The sequence below is a fragment of the Phodopus roborovskii genome, unplaced genomic scaffold, assembly GCF_943737965.1.
Source record: "Phodopus roborovskii unplaced genomic scaffold, PHOROB, whole genome shotgun sequence".
NCBI lineage: Eukaryota > Metazoa > Chordata > Mammalia > Rodentia > Cricetidae > Phodopus > Phodopus roborovskii.
The window spans coordinates 21107576-21129601 of record NW_026126525.1 but is presented as its reverse complement, the minus strand read 5'-3'; the positions used below and the strand labels follow the sequence as shown (position 1 = coordinate 21129601).

At 35.9% G+C, this 22026-nt stretch overlaps 1 protein-coding gene across 29 annotated transcripts in view; it reads left to right on the top strand.

The window, feature by feature from the left end:
• Adgrl3 (adhesion G protein-coupled receptor L3) overlaps positions 1–22026 on the top strand; it is a 734924-nt gene that overhangs the window by 443111 nt on the left and 269787 nt on the right. For all 29 annotated transcript variants that reach the window (XM_051198505.1, XM_051198478.1, XM_051198481.1 and 26 more), the window contains one exon: positions 373–1173. In XM_051198505.1, coding sequence (XP_051054462.1) covers positions 373–1173 — 801 coding nt within the window. The remainder of the gene's footprint in view (positions 1–372; positions 1174–22026) is intronic.

Below are 22026 nucleotides of genomic sequence, written 5' to 3'. Positions count from 1 at the left end.
ATCATTTTCAAATGAGATACAGTTCTTCAGTGAACTAATAAAAGCAACATGTGTGAACTTGGTACTTTGTTATATGTCTATAGAACTCACAGACATATACTACACTTTAGACGTTCATCAAAATATGTGTTTGCAAAGGAAAACTCAGAAAAGCACAGCTGCTTCTAAAAGGGCTAACAAGTGACATCAAATTGTTTGGTGGCAAAATCCAAAACTAATGTGGAAGAATGCTTTGTATAACAAACAGAAATGCCACAAAATAAGTGGTGGTGGGTATCACTTGTTAGAGTTGTATTCTGTTTGCTGGGAATAAGAATAGATGAAAAGAGAGTCAGTTAATATACTTACTATTATAACTTTCCCTCCTGACAGTTTTTCTTTGTCCTGGACTGCTAAAAGGAGTGTACCAGAGTGAACACTTGTTTGAATCTGACCACCAGTCTGGGGCATGGTGCAAAGACCCTCTACAGGCTTCCGACAAGATTTATTATATGCCTTGGACCCCCTACAGAACTGATACTCTGACAGAGTATTCATCCAAAGATGACTTCATTGCTGGAAGGCCAACAACTACTTACAAGCTCCCTCACAGAGTGGATGGCACTGGATTTGTAGTATATGATGGTGCCCTGTTCTTCAACAAGGAGCGTACCAGGAACATAGTAAAATTTGATTTACGGACTAGGATAAAGAGTGGAGAGGCGATCATAGCAAATGCTAATTACCATGACACATCCCCATACCGATGGGGTGGCAAATCTGACATAGACTTGGCAGTGGATGAAAATGGATTATGGGTAATCTATGCAACAGAACAGAACAATGGCAAAATTGTAATTAGCCAGTTGAACCCTTATACCCTACGGATTGAGGGGACATGGGACACGGCCTATGATAAAAGGTCAGCTTCTAATGCATTTATGATTTGTGGGATTCTGTATGTGGTCAAATCTGTATATGAGGATGATGACAATGAGGCCACCGGTAATAAGATTGACTATATTTACAACACTGACCAAAGCAAGGATAGCCTGGTGGATGTACCCTTCCCCAATTCGTACCAGTACATAGCAGCTGTGGATTACAACCCCAGGGACAATCTGCTTTATGTGTGGAATAACTACCATGTTGTGAAATACTCTTTGGACTTCGGACCTCTTGATAGTAGATCAGGTAAGTTTGGTTTTCGGTTGTTTTCTGAGGAAAGGTACCATTTGTTTTCAATAAGATGACTGTTGAGATTTTGTTCAATTCCCTATGCAATCTTCTGGCCTAGGTATCTCAAACCTAATATTCACTGTCCTTCCATTTTGGAAAGGTCTCTCTCTCTCCCTCTCTCTCTCTTCCTCTCCCTCTCTCTCATACACACACACACACACACACACACACACACACACACACACGATGTGGATCTATAAGAAAGGGACTCTGTCCATTACATAGTTTGTCTCCTACATCATACTACTACTTTGAATTATATTTGCCTCTATCACATAGTTACTTCTTTGTATAATGAAATATATAAAACTTCTGCTAGGATTACATGCTATCCTTTCACATTAATTATGCTTTTTTCCCATTTGGAACATATCAAAGGTTATTTGACATAATGTTGCTAGAGCTGTGTACCAACAGCTTTATCCTACAAAGTACATTATGTAAGACCAATCCTTAGGGAAGTGTGGATTATTTGAAAGAATGTGCGTCTCAGAAAATCTACTTAGTAACTCATAATTACACTGATTCACATTTTTGAATAAATAATATTTATTCAAAACTCTGTCATGTTTAAGATGAGAATATCTTTAATTTCAAATATTTAAATGGTTCACCCATACTGGAATACACTGTTGACTTTTAATATTATATAAAGATTATTGTAAATGAATTTCATTTTTATTATTACTAGATTTTTGCTGTGCATGGTGGCTCCAGCCTGTAATCTCAGCACTTAGGAGGTTGAGCTAGCAAGACTGCCAAGAGTTCAAGGCCAGTCTGAGTAATATTGAATTTCAGGCAATCCTAGGTCTCATTATGTGACATTATATCAAAAATAAATAAAAAAAAATAGATAAGTCAGTAGAAGTTTGATTTTGTAACATGCCATAATATTGCTTTTCAAATAAAGGTATACTGGAAAACACAGTAAGTGTCTGAATTTTGATAGCAATATAGCAATTAAACATGAATTATTTATTTCAGTTAGAATGTGGTTAGTTGTTGCTGGGCAGTGGCAGCATATGCCTTTAATCCCAGCACTTAGGAGGCACAGGCAGCACTGAATTTGAGGCCAGGCTGGTTTCTAGGACAGCCAAGGCTATACAGAGAAACCCTGTCCTGAAAAATAATAAATAAATAAATAAATAAATAATAAATTAGTTTAGTTGTTACTCTTTCTCAATTTCTGAATTATGTGCCACACTCTTATGAGCATGCCATTTTACTCTCTAATTTCCCCCATTAGACACAATACTCATACAAAACTAGATTTAATATGTCCAATGAGGTGCTTCACTCACCTTTGTGTTATATACATGTGTGAGCATTATTTCTTTTCAGACATTGTTGTAACGTATTGTGTATACAGAAAGAAGGCTCAGTAGATTTTCATTGAATGCACAAATGAGTAATGGCTTTCCACCTCTTCCTCAATGATACTGACAAATTTGGTACCATCTTCTCTAATCACTAAGAAGCTTCAATCAGAGTGTCGTCATGTCTTTCTACAAATAGCACTGCTGATATTATGTTGAATTATCTTTTCTACAAAGAGAAACCGTAGTCTGCAGCATCTCCAGTAACAAGTTCTAACATCTCTTGAAAAAAATAAGCAGTCACTCTCCTGAATTGCATTACCAGCTGTAGAACTTGCTGGGAAGACTCTTAGACTTACTGACCTTCTCAATTGAGAACCCAAAAGCACTCAATAATTTGGAGAATGGTATTAGGTCCACATCTCACAGCTATGATCTTCTTAAGTGAAAACTTGTAGTTTCTGTAATAACACTGTTATGAATAATATATAGATTCTTTGTTTTACTCCACTAACAGACGAAGTAAATTCTAGTGAAAACAAAACTGTAGTTTACCATGCTCTGTGATTCAAGAATAAAGGGGGCAATAACATACCTCAAGTTTTAGTGAACTGAAGATTTTATATTGTTTTTTTTTGTGTAGAATAACAGTCTAAAATTCATTAGTATTCATGTTAATTTAAAGTAATAATACTTTGAATTCAATAAACTAACACAATACTTCCATCCAGACTATATAAATTAAACTTGAGGAAGAATATTGTACCTTTGACCCATGTATTTAAACACTTGCTAAAAATGTCTAATATGCACCAAAAATATATTTAATAGTCTCTCTACAAATATAAATAGATATATTCATATTTATATAGAGACAGAGGAATCATGAGAATTGTTTACATAGGGAAATTGTACTACTCATTTAAGTTTATTTGTTAGCTTATATGAGTTAAAGTGTGAGACATGTTGATGACATATATTAATTACTGCCACATTCATTGAAAGGCTGTTATTGAAGTGAAATATATTAAGAAATTATAAATTTCATTTTATTTGCAATCTTTAAAAAAAGATACTCAGTTTTCATTGTTTTTGAATAGTCACACTTAAAACTTTACCCACTTTACAAACAGTGGGATTTCACCTGTATTGAATTAGTCAATATAATCACCAAAGATATCAATTTGCATGCATAGGTGCTCAAATTAAAAAGCTAATATTCTGGCATTGGACCTACTGTAATTTAGAGGTGGAAAGAATAACTGTAAAAGTAAATTTTATGCATGGTATGTGTGGGTATGAGTATTTCAATTAGCAGTAATAGAAGCTGTTCATCTTACGCCACCAAAACAGCTTTGGCTGAGTATTTGCAGTATAAATTACACTGGTATTTTTCAGAGTACTTGCATTTGGTCAATTCTTACTACCATTTTGTTATTGGTCTTATGCATGTATATAGAAATCTCAATTTAAAAGAAGTATTTTAGGGCCAAAAATGGAAGGAAGGGAGGAAGGAAGGAATGAAAGAAGTAGGGAAGGAGGGAATGCAGAAAGAAGGGAAGGAGAAAGGAAGGAAAGAAAGAAAGAAGGAAGGAAAAAAAGGAAAAGAACCAAGACAAAATGTAGTTGCTGTCTGTTGGTATTCAGTTGAGGTTTTTTTCTCTGATTTAAGTTATGTTTTGTTAAAAAAAAATAGAACTCTCAAGTTTTCATGTAAAGGGTTACTTTTGTTTTTATTTCTGTTGTATGATTGTGAACCTCACAAAACTTACTCTGGGAAGATAAAGCTCAAATATAGCTTTCTTGGACATATAGAAAGCGCCTCAGCTATGCTTTTCCCTACATGGCATCTGCCTTTGTACTTGAACATGAGAATCAAAGGACCTGGGTTTGAATTCTAGCCTTGCTTCTTGTCTGAATGTCCATAGTTTCGGTGTTGGTTTTGATAACTATGGGATAAGAAAAAAATCATGCCTAGCTTAGAACATTGTTAAACATTAATTATATAATATATTTACTAGATACTTTAATAAGCTTAAAGTAATTTCTACAGGGCAATTATTATCCATATTTTATAATTGAGAGATGCTAATCTCTGTAGCTAATATACTTTTTCAAAGATCTTTCTTGAGGGTTGACATACTGCTGCTACCAACAATATCCTTAGAAATATATCTTTCTTTGTGTTAAGCTTTCTCTACATCAAACATTATGATTTTACTTAGGTTAAAAAAAATAGCACATACATGAACTCCGAAACTTGTATCTATCCTTCCACCATGAAATTGCTTTTTTTGTGTGTGTTTATTTAATGAAATACTTTTAGGAGTAGTAAAAAGGCTATCTTTGCCATCTAAGTGGTGTTGAAGCCATTTTTATATTCTAATTCCTTACTCATCTTCTGGCAGTAAATTAATTTCCAAGCACACAGTGTGAAGTGTCTTAGTTTGATTTGCTTACACAACATCTAGGTTTGCTTTCTTTTCCAAAGGAAAACCTCTATGAAACAGCCTGTTTTCAGCACTATATGTGTAAAGAAATTAATTTTCATGAAATCATATAAAATTTTAAATCAAATATCATTTTAGACTGCAAGTGAATGTCTCTTTGACAGATTAAGGCTTATTCTTCTTAGAAAAGCTTAGAAGTTAGTATTTGTTTCTTGTTTTTCACAGAAAACATTAGTTTCAGAACGTTACCCTCTCCTTGTTTATTAGGCATTTATCAAACACAAAATTGTCAGCCTTCGTGTGGTTTTTCGGCATGAAATTAGTGTGAAAATAACTAGAAACAGGCACTGATGCTGCTATTTAGCATTCATATTTTGCATTCAATTATATCAGACAACCATTTCTTTCGAAATATTAATAGTGTGATATGCTTTAAATTATGGAATTCAGTGTGAATAGTCTTCAAATTAAAAAAAAATCATTTTGGAGGGATGCTAATAACACTTGGAATCACAATGAGATATGCCCATTGATATTGTTTAGTCATTTTCATCTACTGCCTTTGTTGACTGCTTGATAAACAGTAGATGCTCCATAATGATTTGATGAATGCTTTCAGAAGTGTGTGAATGAATGACATTTTCTAGACTTGCTTTTACAGGCTATTGTGAAAATGAAAATGTTGTTTTATGCACTTCCTGGGTGGTCGTCCCAGTGTTTGCCTAGAGCATCTATTGCCTGGCAGTTTTATTAAGTCCTCTTCATTCCCTCCTCCTCTTCTTTATCCTGTGTTGTCAGTTTTTTGTTTTTTATTTATTTTAACTTTTATTCAGTGTATTCATTTGCAATTTCCTTTTTTATTAATTTTTAAATGGAAATTAAAAAAATCTCATTTTACATACCAATCCCAGTTTCCTCTCCCTCCTGTCCTCCCATTTGCCCCATCATCTCCCCATCCCACCCTGTATCACATCTACTCCTCAGAGAGGGTGATGCCTCCCAGGGGGGTCATCAAAGTCTTTCACATCATTTGAAGCAGCACCTAGGCCCTCCACTCTGTATCTAGACTGAGAGAGTATCCCTCCATAACTAATGGGATAAATAGTTGTTCCACTGCCAGAGGCCAATAGACTGCCCAAACCCCCCAACTGCCACCTATGCTCAGGGGCCCTGCTTTGGTCTTATGACAGTTCCCCAGTGTCAGTGTGGAGTCCCACTTTTTCAGGTCAGCTGATTCTGTGGTTTCCCCAGCCTGGTCTTGACACCTTTGCTCATCATTCCTCCCTCTCTACAAGTGGTTTTCAGGAGTTTGGCTCAGTGCTTAGCTGTTAATATCTGCTTCTTCTTTAACCAACTACTGGATGAAATCTCTATGATGTCATTTAAGGTAGTCATCAATCTCATCATAGGGAAAGGACCTTAAAGGTAGCCTCTCCACTATTACTTAGATTCTTAGTTGGGGTCACCCCTGTGGAATCCTGGGAATTTTCCTAGTGCCATGTTTCTCACTAAGCCCATAAAGACTCCCTCTATCAAGGTATCTATTTCCTTGCTTTTCTTCTCTGTTCTTCCCTGAACTTAACCTTCTGATCCTTCATGTTCTCCTTCCCCCTCCCCTTCTCCCTGTCTCCCCTTCTCTTTCTCTTACCACCCCTTGCCCTAACATGCCCTAACATGCTCCAAATTTACTCAGGAGATCTTGTCCTTTTCCCCTTTGGGGGTGGGTCAGTTTTCTTATTGCAAAAAGTTAGCTTCTGGAGAGATGCTCTGCAGTTAAGAGCACTGGCTGCTCTTCCTGAGGACCTAGGTTTTCTTCCCAGTGTGTACATGACCACTACCAACTATCCATAGCTCCATTTTAAAGGCATCTGACTCCTTCTCTGGCCTCTGTGGGTGCCAGACATGCCTGTAAACAAAACACCCATACACATTAAATAAACCAACAAGCAAACAAACAAATAAATGAAGGAGTTTAGCACGTGTTAAGGAGATATGCACTGCATTAACACCTAATATACATTCCTGCACAAGAAATTGAGAGAAATTAAAGTCAGTGGTCCTATAATATGGAAGAAAGTGTATAGTTGATCAAAGATTTCTTTTTAGTATGAACAAATTTCCAGTTGACAAGAAAACAAGAGACTCATTCTTGGCTAACCTGTGAAAGAAGCATTTTTAAGCAGTCACTGTAGAATTTAAAGGAAGTGTAAAGGGCTTTTTTTTTTTTTTAAACTAGAGCCGAGTTCTAGATCTATAACTATTGAATCTAGAATTTTCTTCAAAATGTATTTTTAACTAAGTCTATATCATATCAATATCATACCTTGTCCATTACCCATCTCCTAGGAACACTTGGCTATTTCATAGATGATTTGAGTGATATTCATGGGAATCACATTTCTAAACCTATGTGTAATGTCCTGACATATCTGTCATTGGGCAACCAGTAGTCCTACTGGCTTTTGTTCATTGTTCTATCTCTTATCTGCTTTCCCTCCCACACCACTTGGTGCGGTGATTAATATTTATTACTGAAATGGGGTGAGGTTTGTAAGATACTTCCTTTGACTTTCATAGTTTACTTCTAAACTACTCTTATGAAAAATATCTAGGCATCCCTTGCAAATTTACAAATATTTCCCAATGTTTCCTACAGAAGTATACAAATAGGCAGAGAGGCCTAGTTTCAAAATTTCTCCAACTTAATATGTCTAAGATGCAAAAGTGACAAACACATGAGACAATGAGTACTAATGAAATAATGCTGAAGACAGGTGCTACAAGCTTGGTGTGTTCCTTCCAAGCACAATCCACATTTTCTGTGATAGCCTTTGAGATTATGGAAATGAGCAATTCCTCTACAAGCTGAAGAGAGCAGGATCTAAGGCAACAGTGCAGAGTCTGAACACAACCACTAAACAATGCAGACTAGATGGACCTTCTGTCCTTATAATATGCTAATTAGTGCACTTGTATCTCCTGCAAAAGCTCTGGCTATGTAGTGATGAATAAGAACTTTAAACACACATGACACCTCGTTAAAATGTAATTTTCACATCATATATCTGAGCCTTTTCCTTTGACAGCTGAGTAATGTGAGTTCTGGACAAAGAATCCTGAACACTTTGAAATTGCCACGTGGTTATCAGTATGTGAATCTGCTTGTTGAATGGCTTACTTATATAGAGTGCAATGGGCACAGGAAATAAGAGTGTGAAAGTACTGAGATCTTAAGCTAGACATGTCCTCTGACTGCAGGTTATGGTCACTTCTCACTGCCACTTGAAATGCCATGCTGTCTCCAAAATTTGATTTGCCCCCATCTTTATAGTCTAGTGAAATTTGCAAATTTCACTCAACCACTTGTTGCTCTTCTCAGCCCCAGCTGGAGTTTTGTTCATCAGCTGTTTCCCTGTGTGGGAGAACTCCCTCCCATTCTCCCCATGCATCTTCATTGCCTGTGGTGACAGCTGCTGCTGATTGACATTGCTGTTGCTGCATTTCCAGGAAGCACAGAGAAAACTTAACAAAATGTTCTGACTCTGTCAACCGCATTCTCTCCCACATTTTTTTTTTTTTTTTTACCTTTCCTGTCTTTTTCCCTTGTCACTGGAGGTTAATTTTTTTTTTTTTTTTTTTTTTTTTTTTTTAGGTTGTGGATATTTTTTATTGTTTAGTGAGACTGGTTACAAAATATTTTTGTTTATAGTCAGGAGGAAAGTTGAACAAAGGGGATTGGATTTAAGGTTTCTGTTTTGAGGATACAGATATGATAGGATAAAAGGGTAGATTATCAAATCCTTTCTGAAAAGCAAAAAGGGAAGATGTAGATATGATAAGATGAAAAGGTAGATTATTGAATCTATTTTGTAAAAGTAACTACTAGTTTTAAATATTTTACATTGGATTGGACTTCTGTAAAATTGTATGCAAATATTGCATATTGATACAAATTCGGGAATAATTTGTTAAGACATTGTACATACATTTCTTTTTTTTTTTATGCATATAGAGTATTTTTTATTTAATTTTATATAACAAAGTCTAATTAAATGAAAACAAACATTTATACACAATATTTGGGAATTTGGGCGTCGTTCTTTCCAAACTACTTCCTGCTGGTAAGGGGCGCTGTCTTGGGGGATTCGAAGAAGATTCAGATATCCTAGCTGTAGTCTGTAGGGCTGTTTTGTCCAGCTGTTTGGAATGTAGGATCAGCTTGTACTCTGTTTCAGGCGGTCTGGTGTGATCAAACCACATTAGTCTGGAAGGAATCCACATCTTTTCATTTTCTGTGGAAACAAAAATAGAAATACTTTTCCCCAGTAACTTGTTCTTCAACTTAAATTTTGGAGTCAAAGCGTTTTTTTTTTTAATTATTTTACATATCGATCCCAGTTCCCTCTCCCTCCCTCCCTCCCTCCCCCCAAGCCCTCCCTCCCTCCTTCCCTCCCTTTTGCCCTCTCTACCCTCTCCCATGCACTCTAAACACCCTCCCCTCCCCCAAAGGATTCACATCAATGCAACAAAGACATCTGTTCAACTATGTTCATAGCAGCACTATTTGTAATAGCAAGAACCTGGAAGCAACCTAGATGCCCTTCAATTGAAGAATGGTTAATGAAGATGTGGCACATCTACACAATGGAATACTACTCTGCAGAAAAAAATAATGGTATCTTGAAATTCGCAGGCAAGTGGATGGCACTTGAAGAAACCATCCTGAATGAGGTAACCCAGTCACAAAAAGAGGAACACAGTATGTACTCACTCATATATGGATTTTAGACCTAGATCAAATGATCACCAGCCTATAATTCACATCACCAGAGGAACTAGGATACAAGTTGTATTCTAAGAGATTCATATAAAGTCCCTCACAGAACTGGGAAGGGACAAGTCCCCCAGACCTCAGGTATAGTGGGGGAGGACAGCTAATGGAGAGAGAAGTAGGAGAAAATGAGAGGGAGGAGAGGAAGGCATGTGCGACCAGGAGGATTGAGCCTGGTTAGGAATGGAAAATAGGAAAGAGAGAGAGAGACAGAGACAGAGAGAGAGAACATAAAAGAGGGAGCCAATATTGGTTTGAAGATAAAGTTGAACACAAAGAAAGGTCGAGGGAACTACAAGACTGCTCCCAACTAACAATCTCAGCTTCCGTGGAAAGGCTATCATAAATGCCCTTCCCAGAGAGTGAGATCAACAACTAACTTCTCCATGGAGTCCTCAACTAATGCCTGTTGAAAACAGGAGCAAACACCCATACATAAACACTGAGTCAAACTAGAACCCAGAAGCAGATGGAGAGGACAAGACCATGCGGTAGAAGTACATAGAGACAGCTTACCTGAACAAGGAGGAGCTAAGGGCCACTAGACTGATAGCTGGGAAGCCAACAGGGGTCTGACTCGGACCCCCCTGAATATGGGTCTCAGCCAGAAGGTCTGAGCAGTCTAAGAGACCTCAGAAAGTGGAGCCAGGATGTATCCCTGGTGCACAAAAGGACTTTGCAAACATATCCCCCATGGAGGGATAACTGCCTTATTCTAGAGATAGGGGAGGTTAATTTTTTAGAATAGCACCATCTGCTTTTCAGCCACTGAATGCAAGAACTATAGTTCTGTACAATGCAAAACTGGGCCTTGTTTTCTACAGCTGTGCCCAGCCAGTGTTACTTAGGAATTTGACATCTAAATGACCTTCCTAGTAGAGGTGTTGGTGACAAAATGAGTCAGATATAGATACAGGATTCCTTCCCCTGCCCCTTCATGTATACCTATTAGAAGGTGATCAAAATTATTTCTATATTCAGGAACATACACAGATGACTTCTTTCTGAATGCGAATTCTCATGCATTGCACCTATCTGTTGTGGAGCTGTTGCATTGCTCATTAGCATGTCCAGCAGAGGGCAGGCAGGTGGAATGGAAATGATTTTGCAGCAGCTGTAATATTTGGCAACAGTAGCAAGAATGTGGTTACTGAATATGCAGGTGGAGAGGGTGTGCCTTTAATGTCATCCTTCTAGCCATCTTAGTACAGATACGGGGGACTCTGCAACATTAAATATTAGCTGCTAAAATAAATGTCTGATGATATGGGCTTAATGTCTGAATTGAAACATTTGAAGTAGTGGCAAAGAGCCTTAAACAAGGGCTTACAAGCATGAGTTTTTAAGTACAAATCTACTTCTTTCTGTTTTTTCTCCTCCACACTGATATTCTACAGCCTCAAATAATTTTGATATAACTCAAGATACAAATATGATAAAGTATATAATATTGTCTGGTTATGTAGAATGAGACCTGTTATCAGATCTCTCTGAAAACACATGTAGAACATTTCTTTATTTTTACTTAGGAAAAGTCCTGTATCTCTTCATGCTCTTTACCCAACAGGTCAAATTTACAAATGCTGTGTATCTATGAACATTGCCAAAGACAGCAATCAAGAAGACTCTCTTGTAACTTTTTCTATAAAGTGCTTCATGAGTTAAATATTTTATCTATAAAACTCAAGCTCTTAAAAATAATCTTACCCAGGAAAATCCTTGCAACATATAAATGCAAGAAAACAGCTATGAATGAGGTCCTTGTCATTATGGCCAACCTGATGATCAGCTGTTTCATGTTGCCTCCATCCATGCTTTAGGAGAATGAGAGTCTATAACTAATACAAGGGGAAATGAAGGCAGACAGAATGTACATATGAGGACTTAAGTCAAAGTAGATTATGTGAAGAAGCCAGTGGAGGAATTTATCAAAACTGAAGTATAATAAAGACAAGCAAACATCTAGAACATCCACCAGACTAGGCAAATTACTAAATTTCATGTGCCTTTACTCTTAAAAACACTGGAATTCTTCAGTACCATGTAACTCAGTTTATGGATGTAGATGTAAAATTCAAGGAATCCTCAGTGGCAATCATAAAGATGTGATGCTTTTATACTTGCATCTCAAAAATTACCCATGGCACACAGCCTAAAAGAACATGATCACATGGTTTGTGAAGTGGCGTATAGTGGTGTGGTAGCTTCTTGGAAATACTTGAAGAAGCAGATTTAATTATTGAAGGATTAGAAGGATTAGTTGGAAATTTTGCAGAGATTCTGAGCAATTTGAAGGACTTTAGAGATTTGAGGTCTAGATCATTATTAGATTTAAAGCTACTTAGCAAGCTATATCCATTTTCCAAATTCACATGTATTGCTAGCTATACTCTCATGCTCATTATCTTTGAACAAAATTGGCAAGACAATAAAAATTGGAATGAAGAAATGCAAAATAAAATCCAGGAAGAATGAAATACAAAGGAAATAAACATGTTCTCCCTTTGATAACTAGTTGGACAATAAATGAATGAGGTGTATTTCTTTAAGGAAGTAATAAGCTATCATGTATTTCTCATTGTTAAAAATTACCTTCCAAGGCTGATTTAACTAAAATCCAGAGGTTAATAATATTATTAAGGACAATATGAGTAATGTATTGAATGTTAAGTATGGTAAACCATTTCTGAAAGCAACTTAACTATAGTTATATGGAAAAATGAAAATTATTTTCTCTCATTCAAAATTATCTGCTGGGACTTTATAAAGAAAGAATATACTAATGAGATTTATATTTGTCCTTAGTTTACTTTATTACCAAAAAAAAAAAAACCTCCACAAGGAATGGAATACCTAAAGCCAAAGCCAAAGCCAAAAACTATTTAAACTTGGGTGTTTTAATATTACATTTGATGAAACTAGAAGGCTATAAAAAAGATTATAGGTCAAAGTATCTTATTATTAGGAAATAAATGTGAAAGAAAGGGCCAAACCCTATTTCTTAATATTATTTTTTATTGACCTAAGGATAAAATAACTGTGCATTACTCCTCTCATCCATGATGACTACATTCAGACAACTCATGTACAAGCAATATTCAATAAATATCACCAAATTCTACATGAACTTTGTATTCTCTATGCTTTCACACCAGTGATGTTATTTAATTTATGAATTAGGCAGGGTAAGAAATTGGTAATAGATAATAAAAAATATGCTCTAATATAGTCTGGGTTTTGAAGACATTGATGTCTCGTGGGCACTGATGCCATAGCAGCTGATCTAGTAAATTAGGCAAGCACGGTAGTGTGGAAGAATACATTTTGAATATGTAGGAAAATTGGGGGTGTTTCCAATCCAAGGGAACAAGAATGGTTTGGAATACAACTCATGAATTATTTCTGGAATATTTAATTTACTATTTTCGGAGAACAATTGACCATCAAAAACTAAAGTCAAAAAAGTAAAACTATTACTTAGAGATACTATTAAAGTTTTTAAAATCCTCTGCATACTAAAGTCTGTTTCCTCCACTTGAGTAGAGAGTTATGAAGCTGCATACACCATGCTCTTGAGTCTACTCCTGCAGAAAGAGTATAATAAAATAATTTATCCTGCCAGGGAACTCATAAATACTTCTGTTGCTCCATTCCAATACTTAGTATAGTGATAATCTCAAACCACACTGGCTTTAATTTGATTTTATCAGTTGCTTATGAGGACAAAAACAGAAAAGGCAAGAAGATAAAAAGATAAAAAGAAAATCATAAACATAAATATACTTTTGTAGAATTTGAATGAAAGGAATGCCATTCTATCAATGTGAAGTTAAAGTTCGTACTTTTAGTTTATTAGTAAAACAATTAAAATCACTAGTCCGGGGTATAGTGGACCAAATTTTATTGTAAACAATTGGACTCTGTCTTCACTGTAGGTAAGTCCTCACATCTCCATCTTTTTAGGGGACTCTTTTATGGGCTAACTCCTCCTCCTTATGAAGAAGTATGTTCATTGAAGACAATTCAATCAGTGCTTTTGATGAAGGAACCAGTGCTGGCAGCCATAGTCATGGTATATTCATATCAAAAACCATTTGTTGAGAACTACTAGAGCTTTGGATTGCAAGTTTGCTTAATCATTTGGAAAGAAAATGCATTTGTTTTACTAATCATTTTAAATGTGTTAGTGAAATAGAAGTAACTTTTTCATATATTTTATATAACAAAAGTATGTATGTGCCTACAGTATACATGTCAGCCCTGTGGTCAAGTGAATTTCAAATCAATATGCACTGGGAATGTGGTAAAAATTTACATGGTCAGGTTGTATCCTAGATTGAATCAGAAGTAGTGAGAGTAGATCCCAGCATCTATTTTCAACAAAAAAGCAGAATTTTTTAAATATTTGTTTGTAGGACATGATCCCTAGTAGGTTAATAAAGGAATGGGGTGTGCTAATGCCATTACATTTTGCTATTTTCTTTTTTCTATGACTATTTTGGATTATTGCCTGTGTATGCGTGTTGGCATCCTCAAGGCTCACTGCAAGAAGGATGTGTGTGTGTGTGTGTGTGTGTGTGTGTGTGTGTGTGTGTGTGTGTGTACATATATATTACAGTCACTGTGGTAGCATGTTAAATGCTGATATTCTACCTGTTTCTTGCTTCCCTCCACTGGATCTTACCAGAATTTTTAAGATATGAATTCATTGCTTCAAGAGCACCCCAAGAACACTATTTTTCAAGAAGATTCTGTGTTAGGTGAAGAAGGCCTGCTATAGGTGTTTAACATTTAAGTAGCGCTTGTGCCTTAACAGGAGTAGCTGTCTGAGTGCACAAGCAGTCTGTAGAGCCACATGTATCCCGCTGCCTCTGTGGGCCCAGGCATCTCTGACAAGAAACTCCATCACTTTGTTTCATTAAATGGTCCTGCTTTGTGTCCTCACGGAATTACTGTCCGGGTGGTTGTCAGAGAAGAGCAGCAGCCTAATCCAGGATAGACATGTCCCTTTGTGAGCTTGTCCTGGCAAAGCAGGGTGCCATTTATCCTTACCTTGAATAGATGGGGAAAATTGTCTCAGTGAGAAGAACCCTGAGCCTAGGCAGTCACGCAGAGCTCTGCAACTGATCGTGCTCTGTTTGCGTGTTGGAGGGGTGTTGTAAAGGGTGGGCAGAAAGACAAATTAGACCTGAGTGGAAGGGATTTTTTCGTAATGTAAGTAGTGGGACTCCATCTTTACCACAGGTAAATCCTCACATCCCCATATTTTCTGGCAAAGGTATATTTCATTCTGAAAAGTGTAAGTAAGTACAATCTGAATTTTTCATTTGGGCTGCTAATCTTTGGAGTTGTACTAGCACATGATATGTCACACAACACATGTGATGGATGCTTTCTTTTAGCCATTTCACTGATTTCCTTAAGCACAAGGTGGGAGGGGGGAGAGTAAAGAACTGCATAAATTCTGGTCCTGACTTAGTTTTCTCATTTTTCGTTTTGAATACGAAAGCATCTGGTGAGCCTGACTCAAGTGGATTAAACATTACGTTTTATTTATAGGACTCTTAATACATGCATACACACACACACACACACACACACACACACACACACACACACATATATATATATATATTAAGAATTTATTTTAACCAGTGTGATATGTGCACACACGGACATATACATGCAGGTACTCTTGGAGGCCAAAGGAGGGTGCCAGATTCACTGCAATTATTTACAGTTGTGAGCTACCCATTGCCAGTGCTGGAAAGCAAACTCAATTCTTCTGAAAAAGCAGCAAGTAACTGCTGAGCCCTATATATAACTTGTGCATGTGTGTGTGTGTGTGTGTGTGTGCGTGTGTATACACATATTTAATTTTTAAAGTTGACCATGAGAGTATCATTGCATGTAATCAAGTAACATTTAATTCATTTATTAATTTTAGGCAGTTTCACTATTGAAACCCAGACTAGGCTGGCCTAGAACTCATGATTCTCCTGCCTTAGCCTCTTGAGTATAAGAATTGTAAGTGTACCCCCCACACTAGAAAAAGGATTGTATTAAAGGGAAACAACTCTTTATTTTAATCTCTCCTTTGGCCTCTTTTTTTTTTTTTTTTTTTTAAGTTTTCATTTGGTGGTACATCTATGGTTAGTGTGGGAAGAGATGCAGTGTGGCTTGCATGCTAACTACGTGCTTCCTCTTACTCTGCCAACAGCTCTGTCAGACTCTCTCTTCTTTTTCATTAGTGAGTAGGAATAATATTCACTGATTATAGCTGTAACATTGGCCATTATATGTAGAGCTCTATAAGCAATGAGTAGCTGTATCATTGTTTATATTGCACAATTTTTTTTATTCATTTTAAAAACGTTGTGACAGTAGCATGGCTTCATAGCATGCCTATGGTAATGAAGAAGTTAATTAGCAATATTGAGCAAGACTTGAAGACATGAGTCTTAATAAGTAGTGTTAAAAATATTAATGGTAGTCATCTGTAGATAAACATAATGAGACTCAGGCAAAGGGGAGAAATGGTCAGATTATTTAAAAATATATTTTGAGAATCCTATGGTATTCTTTCAAAAGACTAGTGCAGACAAATACATACTCTTTAATATACCGATGATAACACTATTTCTCTAGTAATTTTCCTTCTCTTGCCCACAAAAACCCTGATGTAGAAAATGAACATTTTTCTCTATCAACAAAGCAATCATTTTTAATAATAAATTCAGCATGAGAGAAAAGACAATTCTGCCAGTAAGGAGTCAGCAGCTCACCAAGGATAATGGAATTCTAGGAACTAACTCAGACATATTGATAGGAACAGTCTGGGTGTTCAAAGAAGTCTTAATTCAAGCACCAGGAGATCCATATTTGGAAAGAATCCCATAGTGACTTCTGATTTCTCTTCTAATTATAAGGGAGTTTGTTGTGTCATAAACCCACTTAAGCACTCTGGTTTCTGATAGGGAAAGTGTCCCCAGGCTGTGCTACTAGACTGGGTATTACCAGAAATTTACTTCAGTGGTCCAAGCATTACACTGTCATGTAGTAATCAATACAGTAATGCGAAAACAATGTGAGGGTGTTTAAATGTGACATCCACTCTGTCCAAGAGCCCCAAAGAGGTTAAACTAGCACTTCGCACAGGTGGCTTAGTATATTCTCCCACCCGTTGGGGGTTTTATTATGATCATAGAAGGTGATCCTACTATATTATTTTCTGATATCATCATTAGCTGTGGCTCTGTGTGGCAGCCAAGCATACAAAATGAATTTGTACATGTTGGATTCCCATAGGCCTAAGGGAGTGTTTTTAATAAGAAAAGAGGAATTCCTATTTGTTTATAAATGTCAGAAATATGCATCTCATCTGAGTAGAATATGCCAAACTTATCATAGCCAAGAAAAAAATATGACAGGAATAGACATTTTAAGGAGTGGCAGTTCTAGATTGTATTTTAAGCCTCTTCATAGTGTTCTGTCTAGATGAGTTAGGACCACACTCAAAATATTTTATTTAATTTTTTTCAAAACTTGGTGAGTGGGTATTATGTGTGTGTAAAACACTTAACTAAGGGGTTAGGTAGATAAAAGTATGATCCTAGGCTCCATAGATTTAAAAGGATACTATTTGTTTATAAAGGAAACATAGTTGAAAATCAAGTCATGCCAAGGAAACATAAATATTTTGTTTGACATAGATTTATTATTAGCTAAATAAGATATTTTGGAAAATCTTATTTGATACTCAGGAGATAAGGAGGTATTGACTAGGTAAGATTGTACTAAGCTCTATGAGGTTTTTTATTATTATTATTTGATAGTCTTAATGATAAAAATAACATGCCAATTTCATGTAACTTTGTTCAGTGGAGTATAGCATTCTTATAAGTTTTATTAGTCACCTCACAATAATAATTCTGTGTATTTATTCATGGACGATAGATAAGAAAGTGGTCACTTGACCTTGGTTTATCCCCCAAAGTGCTATTAATGCCATGCAAGCTGCATGGCTAGATAACAGATTGCAGATCATGAATGTGGACTGGGTGATAAAATCAGGAATCAAATTGATTTGGACATCCATATACCAATAAAAAAATACAGCCTGCTGCAAATGAATGTTAATTTCTCTGTTTGGAAGTTTATGTGTGTGTGTTTGTGTGCATGTGTGTTTACATGTATATGCTTCACATGCTGAACTTATATATTAGTATAATATGTATGTGTGTATATATTATTATACAGTTCAATATGTGAAGCCTGTTACCTCATTTCCAATAAGAAACTATGAGTGAAATAATGATCCACTTTGGACCATTTTTGTATGATATGCTGAAATTTAATAAGCAGAGAATTGTCTTTATCTGCCCAGGCTTCTAGCTTCAGTTTGTATCAAGAGCTTTCAGTTTTGTTTGGGAAAGATCAATGCAGTTTTGAATTACTTTAATTATCAGCAGCACAATAATAATATGGAGTACAGGTGAGGCGTTTCGTGTTTTCCTCATTTTTTAGGCTGTTGCCTCCATTTGATTCAGAACCCCTGGGCAGCAGCTTTTGAGTAGCCAGGTCTAGAGGATGCTTGGGTGTTGTGTATTGTAGTAACTCTGAGCCATTGCAGAAAGATTGGGAGGTTTGGCTAACAATATGGTACTCATCTGGATTCATAAAAAGCCTCACTACCTACTGTGTGATGTGAAAATCTAGTAAGGGTCTGTGAGTTTCCTCATTATTCTTATGAAACTGTAACAGTGTAGACATTTCAGCCTTGTTGTGGAAAGTAAGATAATATCTGTGAAATAATTCAAACACCTGGCACATAACCTCCAAGTAAATATTAGGCATAAGTAAAGAAAGGAATAAGTAGGTGTTTGTAGACAGGAAGGTAAAATATAGGGAAATTGAGGTAGACCATAGATATCTTCCCAATATGCCATGAGAACTCTCTGGAAGAGAAAACATTCAGCCTTCATTTTTTTCAGTGGAACCTGAACATGTACAAATAAACAATGTAAGAAGACAAATTTTACCCTTTGGTAGACGGCAACCTAAATTATTTCTTCATTGTTGTTTAACTGTGCTGTGCTTCCCTGCGGCCCAAACCTTGGTCATTTCAAAATTACATAAAATTTGCAATTAACTTCCACAACTCTGCTACTTGGAAATTTTCATCTAAAATAGACATCTGTAAGTTGTGGCGGGAAAAAAGAATATGGAAGTATTGTTATCTTCTAAAATGGAATGAAAATTATTCTGAAAATGGTTAGTAGCTACATACAGATGACATCTCCTGAAGCAGATGTGCAGTTGTGCCTGAAGGCCCTCTCACCTCTGTTCTATGACATCATCCACCAAAAATGGTCATGATAAATTCATGAAATTTTCCTCCAGTCTCTTTCTCTCACCGAATAAAAGATCACAATGCAGTGCCATTTGTAGCATTAGCACATTTCTTGTCGCATCCATCCATGCTGCAGTGACTTCTTGATATTCGCGGCTCTTCATTAAACTTAATGGTTTGGGTGAAAACATTCTTGGAAACAAATGGATGTAGTATTTTCAAAGAAAAAATAAACATAAAATTTGGATGTGTTGCTTTTAAAATTGTTTCCTTACATGGCAATTGCTTTTTTTCTGGTATGCCAAACCTACAATATTTTTAGACTATCCAAAAATATTCCAGAAAAACAAGAGGGTTAGCACATCTTCTGACAATGGTTCAGTGATATTAGCATTGTAGTATTATATAATTCAACAACAGAGGTGTCCCTCTTATAACTTAGAAGATATAAACCTGAAGAGTTTGGTACTTCTTGGATAATACATACAACTTAAAGGCAGAATGTTTGTTTTGTTTTAGCCAAACTAGTAAGAAGCTGTTCATTGTCAATAGGCTATTGTCACAATGCCAACATCTTTTAATTAAATGTTTAAAGTTTGAGTATGATTGGTAGTCAGTCAGTTTTTAATCCTTTAATGACTATTTCTTTTACTTTTACATATTCTTGCATTCACCCCTTCATTCACTCATTCGGTAAAGAGAAGCTTACTGTATGTTGATATAATTGATAACTTCATTTTATTTAATAAAAACAAATTAAAAATAAAATGAGTAAAAAGGATGGATAGCACAAAACCCTGTAATGTGACATCAAGCTACATGAGTTCTCAAGTACTCATGAAGGCCAACTTAATATAGCTTCTCTAGCTATTATCCAGCATGTTACATTTCCTGTGACCTTTGCTTGTTTCTATTTTCTAACAAACATATAAATGGGATATCATGTTATGATGCATAGGTATTGAGTCCACCATTACATATCATCCCTCCACTGATGAGTTTGTTAATTAGTATCACTTTCTGGTAAACGAATATTTGGTATCTAGAAAAAAGTGTTATTGCCCATTATCCTCTCCCACTATCTCAGTTAGGGTTACTTTTGCTGTGATGAAACACCATGACCGGAAGAAACTTAGGGAAGAAGAGGACTATATGGGCTACATTTCCATAGTTATTGTTATATTTCCATGTCTATTGTTGAAGGAAGTCAGGACAGGAACTCAAACCAAGTAAGACCTTAGAGGCAGGAGCTGATGCAAAGGCATAGAAGGGTGCTGCTTAATGGCTTGCTCCTCATGGCTTCTTCAGTCTGCTTTCTGGTAGAACCCAGGACCACCAGCCCAGGGGTGGTACCACTCACAATGGGTTTGGCCCTCCTACATAAATCACTAAGCATCACCCTACAAGCATCCTTAAAACCCTGTCTTATGCACACAATTTCTCCACTGAAGTTCCCTACCATGAGATGACTACAGCTTGTGTCAAGTTACATAAAACTAGACAGTACATCCATGTTTGTTAATTTATCAGCTGGAACTGGCTTTAGAGCCTTCTAGTTTTCTGGAAAACAGAATGGAATTCATCAAAAAATAACCAAAGTATCTTTCTAATATCAATGTAGACAAAGGAAACCAAACATATAAGAACTAATTATTGATTTTCTGTAAAATTAAAACAAAAAATAAAATAACATTCAAGATATCTCCCTTTGTAATCAATAAAAAGCAATGTTACATTAATTGCTTAAAAGATTCTTCAATGTTAAAAAACATAACAGAAAATAAGGCTTTTGAATTCACCAGTGCATAAAAGGAATCTGGAACAAAATGTATTAACTAATGTATAGTCGTTTTATATTTCTTATTTCTTCTACTAAGTTGTCCTTGGAGGCTGTTAGAAGCAAGGAGAAAAAATAGATTTCCACCTAGAAACCATTTTAGAAATTCATCATATATTTATCACACTTGTGGCTTGAAGCTATCCTCTTGGAAGCACCTTTATACTTATTCAGCATTTCCTGGTGACAAATAACTGTCAAATAACTGTAAGTTTTAAAGCATGCTTACTAATAGGATAAAAAATATTTATGCATTGATTTATGTTTTTGATCTCTTCCATAAAATGATACAACTGAACTTGAGAGTGTGTAATTTGGTCTCTATGAGCACATGAAAGTCAAAGTAAAAAATATGCCATGAGGAGCTTGCTGTCATAAGTACTTCAGAACAAACCAGTTAATCATCACCTGCACAGAGGCGAGATTAACTGCCTAAAGACAGGGCTCAGATTTCACCATAACTTTTTTGTGTTTTACAAAGTATGTCATAATTGCATATAAGAACTATATTCATTTAAGCCTCTCTTCCTACAAAAGTTTCAATGAAATAACTTTTGTTTTAAGTATGCTTGAGGGATGCACAGTAATAGCACAGTAAACTTTCTTTTAATTATCATACTTAAACTTTTAGCATTTAATTGGCACTTCATAAGAAAAATGTCTAATGGTCAATGGTCAACTTTCAAAGAATTCACAAAGGAATGAAATATATTTATTTCTAGTAAAATGTAATTAATTTTATTTATATTTTACTTTCCCCAAAATGTGTTCATATGGTAGAACAAACATTATGTAACTCTAGTTCTGAAGGTTCGAGAAGTCACTGGCAAAGTGTTACATAATAAAACCAGAATGTAAAACAAAAGTATGAATGCATAAATGATCCATGCCCTTTTTTCAGCACCTGTTATTAAAAATAGGATGACTATCTTCCTATTTGAATTCCTTAAATATGAGTCATACAGAAGAGTTGAGATTCTTGCCTAAGTGAGCATTTTTAATCAATCACTAAAATATTTAAG